This window comes from Pristis pectinata, chromosome 12 (genome assembly GCF_009764475.1).
Source record: "Pristis pectinata isolate sPriPec2 chromosome 12, sPriPec2.1.pri, whole genome shotgun sequence".
In the NCBI taxonomy this organism is placed as follows: domain Eukaryota; kingdom Metazoa; phylum Chordata; class Chondrichthyes; order Rhinopristiformes; family Pristidae; genus Pristis; species Pristis pectinata.
In genome coordinates, this window is record NC_067416.1 from 18,153,199 (window position 1) to 18,167,848 (window position 14,650).

The 14,650-nt window shown below is 41.8% G+C and overlaps 1 protein-coding gene across 4 annotated transcripts in view; it reads left to right on the forward strand.

The window, feature by feature from the left end:
• The window catches only part of inpp5f (inositol polyphosphate-5-phosphatase F), a 143,141-nt gene that overhangs the window by 102,580 nt on the left and 25,911 nt on the right, over window positions 1-14,650 (forward strand). For 2 of the 4 annotated variants that reach the window (XM_052027641.1, XM_052027644.1), the window contains exons 7-10: window positions 4,849-5,044; window positions 7,696-7,875; window positions 11,584-11,651; window positions 14,521-14,645. In XM_052027641.1, the coding sequence (XP_051883601.1) occupies window positions 4,849-5,044; window positions 7,696-7,875; window positions 11,584-11,651; window positions 14,521-14,645 (569 nt within the window). Of the gene's footprint in view, window positions 1-4,848; window positions 5,045-7,695; window positions 7,876-11,583; window positions 11,652-14,520; window positions 14,646-14,650 lie in introns of those variants that run through there. The other 2 variants (XM_052027642.1, XR_007957289.1) reach the window with 2 other exon arrangements.

Sequence of the window (14,650 nt, forward strand, 5' to 3'; positions counted from 1 at the left end):
TTCTTCCTTGGTTCATACATGTCTTCTTAGACCACAGTGCTCACACACTATTATGTGGCAAACTCATGGAGATGAAATTCTGTAGCAGCCCAATTTTATAAGATGCTGCTCCGTGATCTCAGGAAATTGATGGAGCTAAAGGCTTTTGAGGTTAAAGACGACTTCCTGCATTTCTCAAAGTTAATGTGCAGTGATCATCCTCTCCATTGTGTTCCAGATGGATGGAACAATGGTCACTTTATTATCCCCTCAACCCTGGAGATAAAATTGTCCAGTTATATTTACTTCGCCAAAGACCAAACGAATCCACCTTGATACCACTCTATCATTCTCTTGATTATTAACATCACAGTGCTGTATTATGAAGAAACCACTTACCGATGCTTTGGTTGGGTTGTGTCAGGACCAGTTGGCTCCAGAGCTCATATCAGCGTACGTGGACCAAAGAAGTGAATTCTAGAGATGAGGGTGATGGCCCTTGACACAACAGCATTTGATAGTGTGATATCAAGAAGCCTAGGTAAAACTGCTTGCAACGAACTGAGAGAAAAAAAAACCCTCCTCGACTACTTTTCTGCAAGGTTCAATTCATAGTTGAGGTTGTTGGTCAATCATCTCAGCCTTGCATTTACTGCAAGAATTCCTCAGGGCAGTGTCCTAGGGTCAATCTTCTTCAGCTACTTCACTAACAATTTCCCTCTGTTGTGATGTTCAGTGAATGCATAATGCTTAATTTAAGCCAAGCTCCTTGAAATGAGGAAGCCTACTGCTGCATGCAGAGACACTCGGATAGGATTGGGCTGACGTAACAAGTAGCAATTGTGTCACACAAGCCACTCAATGACCACCTCCAACAAGAGTCCAACCACTTGATGTCCAATCATTGTTATTGAATCCTGCTTAAGTAACAGCTTTGGGCCACCAAAGACTGGAAACTAAATAGATTTGCTATACAAGTACTGTGGCTACAAGACGAGGTCAGAATGTGGGTCTCCCATGGCATGTGACTTCTCCCCCAAAGCCTTCAGTGATGAGGCACAAGTCAGGAATGTGAGTGAATACCTGGATGAGCAGAGCTTCGGCAAAGCTCAAGAGGTTGGTCATCGCGCATGACAAAGCAACACACTTGGGAACCTGTCCATCTCCTGGAGGAATTCAGTTCCTCCCACACTGGCACCCTGCAGTTGAAGTGCATGGTGTCTATAAAATGCAGTCTGGATGGCACCCCCAAACTGCAGTCTCTACTGCCTAGAAGTAAAAAGGCATCAGGCATATGGGTACACTGCCACCTGCAGGTTCCTCTGCATGTGGTGAACCCTGCTGACATGGAAATATATTGCATGTAAATCCTGGAACTCCTTTCTCAATGGCAAAATTGGACTACTACACCAGAATGACTGCAGCTGTTTAAGGTGGCGGCTTACCACCATTTTCTTAAGGGCATTTAGGGAAGGAACAGCCATGTTCTATGTGTAATTTAAAAGAAAAGTAAGTTCAGGCCTTGCCTATCCTCTGGCAGTGCATCTGTCTTGCAGTATTGGTATCAAAACGGGCCACCTTCTGTTGTCTGCGATCATTAGACCAACGTAGAGGGACAGAAGTATTATTAACCGTGATGTTCAAATTTAGATTACATTAAAGCAAGGTTGAAAAATGAATTTCACTTGCAAAAGGCATATAGAGATAGGAGATAAAAACAGAGTGCTGGACACACAACAGCTTAGGCAGCATCTGTGCAAAGAGTAAAGTTGGCATTTCCAGCTGAAGCCCCTTCATTTGTTTGGGGAAAAAAATGGGGCTTTGGAAGTGAGTGTATGGAAATAGGATGCTGAGTGACAATGGAATACAGCTGCTTAGTAAACTGGTTGGTTCCCTGATCTGTCTCTTTAGTTCATTCAGATTAATGGTTGACACTAGTTTAATATCCAAGCAATCTCTTGGCATCATTGTAGAAATGCCCTTCAGCACCCCAGGTTCAGGCAGTGCAGGCATTTGTTTGAATATGTGAAGTGTCACCTGATGGTGCTTGTAGCCAGGGCAAGTAATATCTTTATTTTAAAATGTAATAATTAAAAGCATAATCTGTAATTACAGATTAAAGGTAGTCCATGTCAAATAACTTGACATTGTCCTGATCTCTAGGCCCGAGATTCCCATGCAAATGAATGGAGACCCTAATTCAGTTCCTAGGTGTGGCTGACATAATTCCAGAAAGTGATGCCTGAGGATTCTTTGAGAGGTGGAGTCCACCAACAGAGTGAACTAACAACTGCGCTGGTGTCTTGTAATCAGCACATCCTTGGATCTAAAGCAGGCCCTCAAGTCTGGTTCTGAATCATATTCTGTGAATTGTTTGTTGTTTCATTGGGTGGGGTGGAAGGATATTCTTCCCCATTGGTTCATTTGTTTAAAAAAAACCACCTGGTGCTGGTTCACACTGGAGTAGAACCTAACTAAAATCTGTTTGTCACTTTTAGTTGGATCTGTAACTACCACCTCAACTAAATTAAAAAAAAATCAGTAGTTTAGTAACTTTGTCACAAATCTGCAAGGGGTTCACAGCTGAAAATCAAAAAAATGCAGATGTTGGAAATCTGAGATTAAAAACAAATGCTGTAAACACTCAGGTTGCGCAGCATCTGTGGATAGAACAACAGTTAGTTCAGGTTGAATATCCTCTATCAGCACTGGGCAATAAAAAAAATTGGTTTTAAGTAGCTGAGAGAGTGGAGGAGGGATGGACACGAGATCACTGATAAGATGAAGCCATGGCTGCTTTATTAACTGGGGAAAAACACGATGCTGGAGGAACTCAGCAGACCAGGCAGCATCTGTAGAGAAAAGCAGGTGGTCAAAGTCTTGGTGTCAGGTCCTTTCTGCAGGACCCTTATTAACTGGAGAGTTCTGCAATGCTACAAGTAGTACAAGTCTGGATTATAGATTGAGGTTAATGGCTTTTGGGCTTGCTCTTAATGTGTAGATTCCCACAATTTAATGGTACTTTGATTTTAATTTGAAATATTGCTGGAAGGAATCTGATACAATTAACCTTTAAGTCTTGGTTCTATTGTTTCTTAACTACCCCAATCTGCTTTCAAGATGATTTGAATTGCAGTCATGCTTGTAATGTAGGGAATGTGGCAGTAACTTTGTGCAGAGCAAGTTCCTGTAAAGTCTGAGAAGATTGAGCGATGGTTTGGATTATGTACTGATGCAAGGTCTTGACCTGAAACGTCAACCATCTGTCTGCCTTCACAGATGCTGCCTGATCTGCTCAGTTCCTCTAGCAGTTCATTTTTTTTTGCCATGTATCACAGCAGCCAGCCTTTGTCCAATTTATTGTCAGTTCCCTTGGCCATTGGCAGGACGACACAAGAACCTGGATTTCCTGATACTGTATAGTAATGTGTGGAACTCTGCCCTCTTCCTCCTACTCTGCCCCTTCCAAACAATCTGTCAGGAAGCTTGGAACTCTTACAGTTGCTTAAGCAAACACGAGTGTGAATTTCCTGAATACTTATCAGCAATTCAGGAACACTTCAAGCAGTGGGTGCCGAATCCTTTTTGCCTGCTTCACATTCTCATCCATCTCCCATTTCATGGTCAAACGTGTCCTCCAGCTTTTGTATTTTGAAAGGGCTATTTATCTACTTTAATTAGACCATAAGACACAGGAGCAGAATTAGACCATTTGGCCCTTTGAGTCTGCTCCGCCATTCGATCATGGCTGATTTTATTTTTCCTTCTAAACCCCATTCTCCTGCCTTCTCTGTTGCCTTTGACCCCCTTAATAATCAAGAACCTATCAACCTCTGCTTTAAATATACAGTACCCAATGACTTGGCCTCCGCAGCTGTCTGTGGCAATGAATTCCACAGATTCACCACTCCAGCTAAAGAAATTCCTCCTCATCTGTTCTAAAGGAGCGTTCTCTGGTCCTAGACTCTCCCACTACTGGAAACATCTCCACCTCCACTTAGATCCTCCCCCCCCCCCCCCCCCCCCCCCCCCATCCTTCTAAATTCCAGCAAGTACAGGTTCAGAGCTATCAAATGCTTCTCATACGTTAGCCCTTTCATTCCTGGGATCATTCTTGTAAAGTGCCTGTGGACCCTCTCCAATGCCAGCACATCCTTCCTGAAATATGGGGCCCAAAACTGCTCACAATGCTCCAAATGTGGTCTGACTAACGTCTCATAAAGTCTCAGCATTACATCCTTGCTTATGTATGTTAGTCCTCTTGAAATGAATGCTAACATTGCATTTGCCTTCCTCACTACCGACTGAATCTGCAAGTTAACCTTTAGGGAATCCTGCACTGGGATTCCCAAGTCCCTTTGCACCTCTGATTTCTGAATTCACTCCATCTAGAAAATAGTCTACGCCTTTATTCCTTCTACCAAAGTGCATGACCGTACACTTCCCTGTGCTGTATTCCATCTGCCACTTGGCCGATTCTCCCAATTAAGATGCTTTGAAATTATTTCCCAGTGCACACTGTGCAGACTCTTGACATGGTGCATGTTAACAATTGATCTGTTGAGCGTACCTTTCAGAAGTAGGAAATGAACAAGCTATTTGGTTTTGATTGAAACTGTGTTCTTGATGCCTATCCAGCAGGTAGGTCGGCTGTAGGAGCATTTTCTGATGATGAACTACTTTGCCTTGCTGAAGAACGTGCACTTGTTCTGTTGTCTATAATTACTTTGGAGCAGAAACAAAACAGCAGCCAAGAAGATTCTGTGCCATTGTGGTCTAACCTCCCCACAGGGAAAAGAGTTTAATTTTCCACAGGTTATTGGCAATAATTCTGGCCTCAGATTAAATTTTAATAATGTTCTATCATAGGATCCCAAAGCAGATTTCTGGATTGTTCCAATAATCCAAGGGTTTGTGCAGATTGAAGAACTAGTTGTCAATTATAATGAATCCTCAGATGACGAGAAGAGCAGTCCTGAAACTCCATCACAGGAGCAGTGTGTGGATGATATCCATCCAAGATTTCTAGTGGCAATCATTTCAAGGAGGAGTCGACACAGAGCAGGTATTGAACCACAGTTATTGTTGCACTTCACTATAGATGTTCACATGCTTGATATGACCATTATCTCTTCATTCCATTTGTTTTGGAGAAATGCTTTGAGATTCACCAGCTCTGACAGAGGATCTTTGAGCTGAAACATTTAAACTCTGCTTCCCTTCCCACAGATGTTGCCTGACCTGAGTATTTCTAGCATTTTCTGTTTTTGAGATTTATTACTGTTCTTCCTGCTATTTTTACACTGGTAGTGTGTGGCAGGTCCTAGCCTTTGACTATAGCTTGAGCCTTAATCGGGTTTGTGGTTAGCTTCATCAAAGACCTGTACATTTCCAATCAATTAATAACTTTATTCAACCATCCCAGTCCTTTGAAGACGCACCAGGTCATTTGGGATTATCAAATTGCACCTTGTATCCCCATTATGTGGAAAAATGTAGTTCCCCCACTGAATTATGAAAATAATGGTGAATGACTGGCAAGAATTATTTTCTCATTATTGGATTTTTGTTTCATTATGTTGGTCTTGACTAGCTTCCTTTGTTCTGGATATGTATCTTTGTGCCTTTTTAAATACTGTTACTCACTGCTGTTCTAAATAACACCACATCCTGAATTGCTTCACAGCCAGCGAGCTGCAGTCCTCCAGTTTGGGAGGCATTCTTTAAGAAATATGGAAATGTGGAGATACTCAGCAGGTCAGGCAGCATCTATGGAAAGAAACTTTTAATGCAAGTCTTCAAACTGAAACATTGTTTCTTTTTCCATGGATACTGTCTGACTTCCTGAGTGTTTCCAGCACTTTTCTGTAGACTTCTGGTAGCTGTAGTTTTGTTTTTTCTTCACTTAGTGTTTAAGAGTTGAGTGTTTCTGTGCTTCAGAGTGAATCCTTCTTGTAAAGGAGCTCCTTCTCCATCCCCCCCCCCCGGCCATCTGCATAAAATTCCAGGTTATAAAAACTCTAATGAACTGTAAATGGGAATGCTATCAGCTGATAGATAAATGGATTAAATGTGAGGAGAAATTCTGAGTAATTAGAAAATGAAGCAATTTGCATTTCTGATTATAAAAAAACCAAAAGAATTCTGGCTGTTAATGTTGCTACTTGAGTTTGTGATGGTGGTTAATTGAACTACTTAATCAACCCAGTCCTTTGAAGACACACCAGGTTATTTGGGATTATCAGATTGCAGGCACTTTGTATCCCCATTAAATGGCAAGATGCAGCACTGCCACATCAACCTACATTTAAATTCTGAACTATTTAGGCGGTCTTCCTGTAAACTTGTACTGTAGTCTTTCTGTTTAAACATGAGGTCTTTGAGCAGATGCTGGGGAGTAATTTAGATGTGGCTGCACAATGAATATCTGGATGTTTATATCATTCTGCTGCTGCAATGGGGGTCCTGTTGAAACAGAAGATTTAAGGACTGCTTAAGAAGTCCATCTTTTAAAAGATAACTGTTTTGAGCAAATGTCTGCATGAAACAAATGAGAGGAAACTGGAGCAGCAAAGGAAACATTCGGTCATGGAGAGCGTGCCCATTCCATACAGACAGCACTGGAGGTCGTATTGAAGGGTGGTTGTTGGCTCTAGGGCAACAGCTCTACTATCTGTATCACTCTGCTGTCCAGCTGATAGATGGGAAAACCTGCATCAGTCCAGCTGTGCTGTTGGGACCTGAAGCTTTTCTGGGTAAGGTCTGAATGGATGGAAATAGCTGAACTGTTTCCTGGGTGAGGAAGAATTTCAAACCTGCAAAAATGTCAGCAATAATATCAAAGGCCTTGATCTGCAGTGGGAGCCAGTTAGTTGTGCATTCTACCCTGAGCTCATTCACAACAATGGCTTCCACACATCCAACCACAACTGAGGTCCCTGATTTCTACCTCTACAATATTGCCAGACACTGCTCTACCCAGGGGGTCATCAGCTGAATTGCCTTTCTCCAGGTTTGATTCCTCTGCATTCAGGGCCAGCTAAATTTGTTCTACCTTCAGCTTAAGGTCATTTGAAGCACTGCCAAAGCCAAGCTTCCACTATCCTATTCACTCATCACCCCTGTGCTTGCTCAACTGCATTGTCTCCTGTTTAAACACACCTTGAAGGGTGCTTGCTCATCCTTTATTTTCAAATTCCTCTGGCTTTGCCTTTCCCTTTCCCTGTTCCTCCTAGCCCAAGAGCTGTCTGATTGTAAGCACAATAATTCTGAGTTTAGTTGCTGTTTCAGTGGTGGCTGTGCCTAGATTTATCAAGGCCCCAAGCTCTGGAATGCTTACCCTCCGTCTCCTTTCTTCTTTAAAACCTGTCTCTGTGACTAAACTTTAGCTTGTTGCCCTTATGTTGGCAATGTATCAATTTTTCTTGGCAAGTATTTTGGATTGATCCCCTGTGCAGTATAACTAGAGGTTGATTAATTTGGTTCCATGTCTCATGGCTATGATCAGGATAGATATTGCCTTTGTATTTGAATCAAGAAATGGTGGCTGCGTTGTCATTACGAATTTAAATTAATTAGTTTGAAAAGTACTTTTAATCCTTTTTTGTCAGTGGGCTTTTGTAGCTATAGTATTGTACAGATAAATCTGGAACACAAACAACTTTTCACTTGGGCACTTGCATTCAGCCTGCTATTGTCCTTTTTCAAACTCTGCAGGAATGCGCTACAAGCGTCGTGGTGTGGATGAGAATGGAAATGTGGCGAATTATGTGGAGACAGAGCAGCTGATCCATGTTCACAGTCACACCCTGTCATTTGTACAAGCCCGTGGATCAGTGCCTCTGTTCTGGAGTCAGATTGGGTATCGGTATAATCCTCGTCCACGACTGGACAAACGTAAGTGAGGATTGTGGATCTCTCCACTTCAATGTTTGTGAATCTTAGAGTTAGAACTGCAAAACGGAACAGTGTTGCTGTGGCTGCAGAAGTCTATGTATTTTGCAAACTTGATCATAGCATGCTTAATGTAACTTTCAAACTTTGATTCCAGTGTTTAGAAAGCTGTACTTGTGATCTGATCAGAATTTTAGCACTTGAACAATTTGGAATATTAGTTCAGTGTCAACTGTTCAGCTCTTCATTACAACAGAGCAAGATCTGGCTTGCTGCCTGCCCTAGGTTTTCCCAGTGTTTATTGAAGTCTCCCTAATTTGAAGCATAGATCACATTATTAATAATGCCTGCTTATCAATATCAGACTTTACCACAAACCAGTGATCATAAATGCAGTGTCAGGGGCATGGTCTGTTCTGTGTTGCCATGTATGGAAATGTCAACATTGCACAGGCCACCGGCTCCACCAATCTCTGCATTTATTGCTCTTGAAGGTGATTGGAAGCCTGTCTGGTGAAGGAATATTCCCACAGAAGGTAGGGAGTTGAAGGAATAGCAGTATCAAGATGGTATGCGACTTCGAGAGGAACCTACAAATGGAGTTCCCACTGGCACTGCATTTTATAAGATGGTAAATGCTGTAGCACACGTTCCTTCCATTACTGGTATGTGTAGGGCAACGGATGAAGTGCCAGTCTTAAGGGGCTGCTTTGATTTGGATGGTGTCAAGTTGCTTGAGTGTTTGAGCTGACCTTGTCCAGCAACTGGAGAGGATTTCATCAAGCTCCTGGCCTGTATTTTGTGGACTTTGGAATTTCAGGAGGTCAGTATTGCAGGATATTTAGCTTCTGATCTGCTTTTGTCAACAGTTTTTGTGACTGGTCCATTTGAGTTTCTGGTCTGGATGTTGACAGTTTGACTCTTCTCAGAGTTGGTCATTGTCTGGCTTGTGTGTTGAGAGATCCTATCTTTTAAAGCCTCATTATTTTTCCTGCAGTGTGGAAGATAATCCTGCTTTTAGTATTCTGAGAACCAAGGTATATTAATCATTGCTGCAGTATGCTATTTACACTTTATATCTTGTGAATTATAATGTAGAATTCCATTGGCTTTTTCTGCAGCTTTACCAACCAAGGTGTTGCCATTAATACTGAGGCCCTGTATCCCTCCTCAACCTTGAAGCTTAGCATTAAGGCTACTTCCAGGAAGGATGTAATTACTAAAATTGGTTCATATCTGTCATACTTTATCCTGTTTGCCCATCTTAGCAACATCTCTGCTGCTTCCTTTTAGTCTTTTGGCAGTATTTTTTCCTCACTGGAAATGCTGTGTTCACCCATTGACTTTTTGCCTTTTATAAAGAGGTTTTGATTTGATCTGCTCTCCTTCCAGTATTTGTTTATCCCAGGACTTGTCTAATCTTCTACATGCTATACTGATAAAGGCTTTCCTAAGGCCAACACATCCATCCATTAAGATTTCCTGTCTGCCTTTCCCTAGTGTGGTGTAGGTTAAGAGGGAACATGACTGAGGTGTATAAAATTGAGGGATACAGAGAGGGTAGACTACATGAATCCTTTCCCCTTGTCAGAGGTGAATATAACTAGACATAAATTTAGGGTAAGGGATTTAGAGGGGTTCTCAGGGGGTCTTTCTTCACTCAGTGGTGAGTACCTGGAATGTACTGCCAGAGAGTGGTGGAAGCAGAGTCATTAACAGCTTTTTGGAGGTGTATTGATGAGCACTTCAGTCGCCCAGGCATTGAAGGCTACTGGCCAAGTGCTGAAAGACGGAATTAATACAGATGAGGTTGCCCACTAGTTGGTGTGGATGTGATGGACTGAATGGTCTGTTTCCATGCTGTAGGACTCTATGCCTCTCTTCCTCTTTGCAACTGAGTGAATAAACACAGCGCGGAAAACCTTCAAGCAAAGATGTACACAAACCGAATAACCCCCATCTTTCTTCTTTTCTTCCCTGCCCCATTCTTAACACACTGTCCAAAAGCACTCCTAGACCCATGCATGGTCTATGAATGTTTTCCACAGTACTTTGACATGTTTTGTTTTTCTTATCTGCCACCAAACCAGGTTTTCATATTTATCTTGGCTGTCTGAAAGTCTGGGAGTATTTTTTAAACTTGGCAATTCCACAGCAGCTAGTTTGATATCATCAGTACCATATGGATGTTTGTGTTTCCTGTTCCTCATGTCAACCTTGTTGGAATTCCAACACTCCAGAGTCAAACTGGCAATTCAATAAATAGCTCAATGGAAGAAAGTTACTTTTCAACTTTAAAAGATTGCACCATAGCATCTGTCGTACGTTGTCTTAAAGCATTGATCAAAATCTGTTGTAAAAGGCTACAGTATAAAGCATTAATAAAATCTCAGCTATTGCTTGTTGAAGGGTAACTTGGAAAACGTAATGGATAGGTCTGTGGGAAATATGTTTGTGGGCTATTTGAAAGGGAGCTAAAACATCATGCTTCAAATAAATTGAAGCATAATACATGGGGGAAGCATTAATGTCTCCTTTTTTGTAATTTGGGCCTGTGAGCCACTGACTTAACATCATAGTCATTGAGTAAATCAGCTGAGCTCGTCCATGCTGTCCAAGATGCCCACCTAAGCTAGTCCCATTTGTCTGTGTTTGGCCGATATCCCTCCAAACCTTTTCCCATCCATATATTTATCCAAATGTCTTTTAAATGTTGTTATTGTGCCTGCCTCAACTACTTTCTGTGGTAGATTGTTCCATATATGCACCACCTTATTCCATATACACACCACCTTGTGTGTGAGGAAGTTGTCCCTCGGGTTTCTTTTAAATCGTCTCACCTTAAACCTATGCCCTCCAGTTTTCGGTTTCCTTTCCATGACTTCTTCCCTGCTGCCATTGCTTACCTCATTTTGTTGAAGCCTTTGACTGGATATGGAGAATATCATGACAGATGGAGCTGCCAGTTGGTGAAAAACCCCACTGAGCAGCTCCTAACTGTGTACTGACAAAACTCTCCATGTGTAAATTTTAAAATCTCATTTATCTGCAGGCTGGGTGCACAGGATCCTTGACGAAGACGTTTCAACTGAGAATATGTCGCTCTTGTCTTCACAATTTGTTTTGCTTCACTTAATGTGTTGCAATTTTTGGCACTGTATCTACTTAATTAGCTGTTCAACTTACTATGTGTGGGATTATTTGTTGTCCTATTCTGTGTAGTTGATACTCAACCATGAGCTTAAAACCTTTCACTAATAAAAGAACTGTTACCCTGCATGGGAGATAAGCTTTCCTCATCGTCCAATTTTTATGTCCCCTCAGATGAAAGGCCATAAGATTCTGATCCTTGCTGTTTTCTTGCTCCTTTAGTTTTGCGTGCAGAATGAGCTCCAGGTAGCACAGTCACAAGTATTTGTAAAAAAAAATCTTTATTTGGCACTAGTCTACCTGATGTACTTTTGGTGCAATGTTACTCGTATGACAGACGTTCAGAGTTATCCTACCCAAGTGAGATGTTTCCACTTGAGAAAAAGAAATTAGTTGGAAATGCAGCTCCAAAGGTTGACATAGGCTTATTTTAAAATAAAATTCCCCAACTATCCCCCTTCCTTGGAGGTGGGACAGTTATTATCAATGTTTCCAGTTGTCTGAGAAGTCTGCAAAACTGTTCGTGTTTGTTCAGTCATTCGAATGTTTTGATTTGTGCAGCTGAGGAGGAGACGATCAGCAAGTTTGCAGCACACTTTGAGGAACAACTGAAAATTTACAAGAAGCAGGTGAGACGTTCTATTTCCCTTCATGGATCTAGTGGAACTTGAAGTGCTAATTCTCATTCAGGACTCTGCTGAACAATTACTACAACATGTCTCTCACGATGTATCAGTATGGCTGGATTGAGCCTTTCATTTAGCATTGAGGGCAGATTTCCATACTTCCTCTATCAGAGCATTATGCAAGTAACCTCCAAGCAGGTCTTGCATCTTAGTCATTGGGGATGTTCAAGTACAACTTGAATGATTTAGGAGTTTTGATGCCTGCAATTAAAATGTGAAACGACCATGGATGGGAAGAGGAGTGATTTATTTAGCATAGTGTTCATGATATTCTGTACTGTCTTTAATGTGGGTGAACACTGTTCAGTAAACAATTTGTGAATTCACTCTGACACTTTTTATTGATGCTGGATTCTGCGTTCTCTTTGGCCTGTTGTGATTGTTATACGTTATAATTCCTACCACCATGTTTATGACCTTATTTTACTTGTTTATAAAACATTACATCCTTCTGGAGCACTGCCATCTGACGCTACTGTATAAACTGCATGGTTGCACATCCATTACCCAGTTTTGTTACCCTGAGCAGACATGAAATCATTTGTTTTTATGACATTGGTATAGGCCATCATATGGTAACTGTTTATCAGAGAGTTGTTTGGATTATTTGTTATAATTTGAATTAGTGTTGGTGTTTAGGGAAGGTGGAGTCTGTCTAACCTGAATTTTTTGAGGTAGTGGGGAAGGTTGATGAGGATAGGATGTTTGGTGCAGTCTACGTGAATTTTAGCAGGGTCCCAATGGCAGATTAACACAGGAAGCAAAATATGATAAGATCCAATTGAAATTGTTAGGTTGGATGGTTGGATCCAATGTCAGTTCAGTGGCAGAAAGAATGACCAATCTAATGACAGGAAGGGTATTTGCAGTGGGATTCAATGGGGCTCTGTAGTGTGGTCTTTGCTTTTCATGGTGCTTCATCAGTGGTTCAGATATAAATGTAGGAGCATAAGTTAGAAGTTTGCAGGATGTTCAGTTTACCTGTGTGGTTGATGTTGAAGAAGCTGTTGCCTGCAAGAAGATATTAATAGTCTGATCAGGTGAGCAGTAAGTAATAAATGGAATTGATTCCAGACCTGTGAAGAGTAGAGCATTTGGAGACTATGCAAAATGCCTAGCTGAGAAGTGTGGAGTATTTGAATATGCACGTCCATTAAGGTGGCTATGAAAGTGTATGGGATACTTGACCAAGGCATGGAAAGCCCAGAAGTTTTGCATGACTGCATTACTACACACCAAGAGATGTGAAGGCTTGAAAGAGGATCAGAGTTGTAACTGACAAAAGATGGCTGGGGTCATTTTGTTTGAAACGGGAAGCTGATTGGAGATGCTATGATATTGCAGGATCTGGAAAGCATGAAGATGGAGGGCTGATTTCTCTCAGCAGAGGTGGGGAAATGTGAAAACAGTGCATAGTTTCTTTGGCCATCCTAAGCTCAGTGGACTCCTATGCATTTCTGTGACTTCTGAATTCTGTCACTCTAGTTGTAGGCTATAAATGACAACAGCGTGTGCCTACGTGTCAACTTCAACAGAAGGCATCCGCAGCACTTCACTGCAATTATTGACAAAAATGGATATAGAATTGCATTTAAGAATATTCGGACAGGTGACCTAAAGCTTGATCATGAGACAAATTTTAAGGAGAGCCCTGGAATAGGAAGGTAGGGGATTGGAATGGAATTGTAGAGTTTTTGGCCCAGGACCACCACCAAACTTGCTAACATTTTGATCTTTCCACTAATTTGTTATAGAATCATAGAAAAGTACAGCACAATACAGGCCCTTTGGCCCACCATGTTGTGTCGACCTTTAAACCTCACCTAAGACTGTCTAACCCCTTCCTACCACATATCCCTCTATTTTAAATTGCTCCATATGCTTCTCTAACAGTCTCTAAATTTGACCAATGTACCTTCCTCCACCATTGTCCCAAGCAGCACATTCCATGCATTAACCACTTTCTGGGCAAAAAAACCTCCCTCTATCTCCCTTGAACTTCTCACCCATTACTTTAAAGCCATGCCCTCTTGTATTGAGCGTTGGTGCCCTGGGAAAGAGGCACTGGCTGTCTACTCTATTTATTCCTCTTAATATTTTGTATACCTCTATCATGTCTCCTCTCATCCTCCTTCTCTCCAAGGGGTAAAGCCCTAGCCCCCTTAGTCTCTCCTCATAATCCATACTCTCCAATCCAGGCAGCATCCTGGTAAATCTCCTCTGCACCCTTTCCAACGCTTCCACATCCTTTCTATAATGAGGCGACCAGAACTGGACACAGTACTCCAAGTGTGGTCTAACCAGAGTTTTGTAGAGCTGCATCATTACCTCGCGGCTCTTAAACGCGATCCCGCGACTTATGAAAGCTAATATCTCGTGAGCTTTCTTAACTACCCTATCCACCTGCGAGGCACCTTTTCAGTAACCTGTGGATATGAACCCTCAGATCCCTCTGCTCATCCACACTACCCAGAATCCTGCTATTAACCTTGTACTCCTCCTTGGAGTTTGTCCTTCCAAAGTGTACCACCTCACACTTCTCTGGATTGAACTCCATCTGCCACTTGTCAGCCCAGCTCTGCATCCTATCAATATCCCTCTGCAATCTTCGACAGTCCTCCACACCATCCACAACACCACCGACCTTTGTGTCGTCTGCAAACTTGCTAACCCACCCTTCTACCACCTCATCCAAGTCATTAATAAATATCACGAAAAGTAGAGGTCCCAGAACCAATCTTTGAATAATTTGAAAATCCAATATCATGTTCCATTGATTGATTTTTTTTTTATTCCCCCTCTATCTTGGCAGGTTATTGTCAGCCTGGTAGATCAGACCGGAAGAGAGAAAATAATTGGAGATGCTTTTCTTCGACATGTTCTACTCTACAACAACCCGAACCTCACATATGTGACCTTTGATTTTCATGAACACTGGTAAG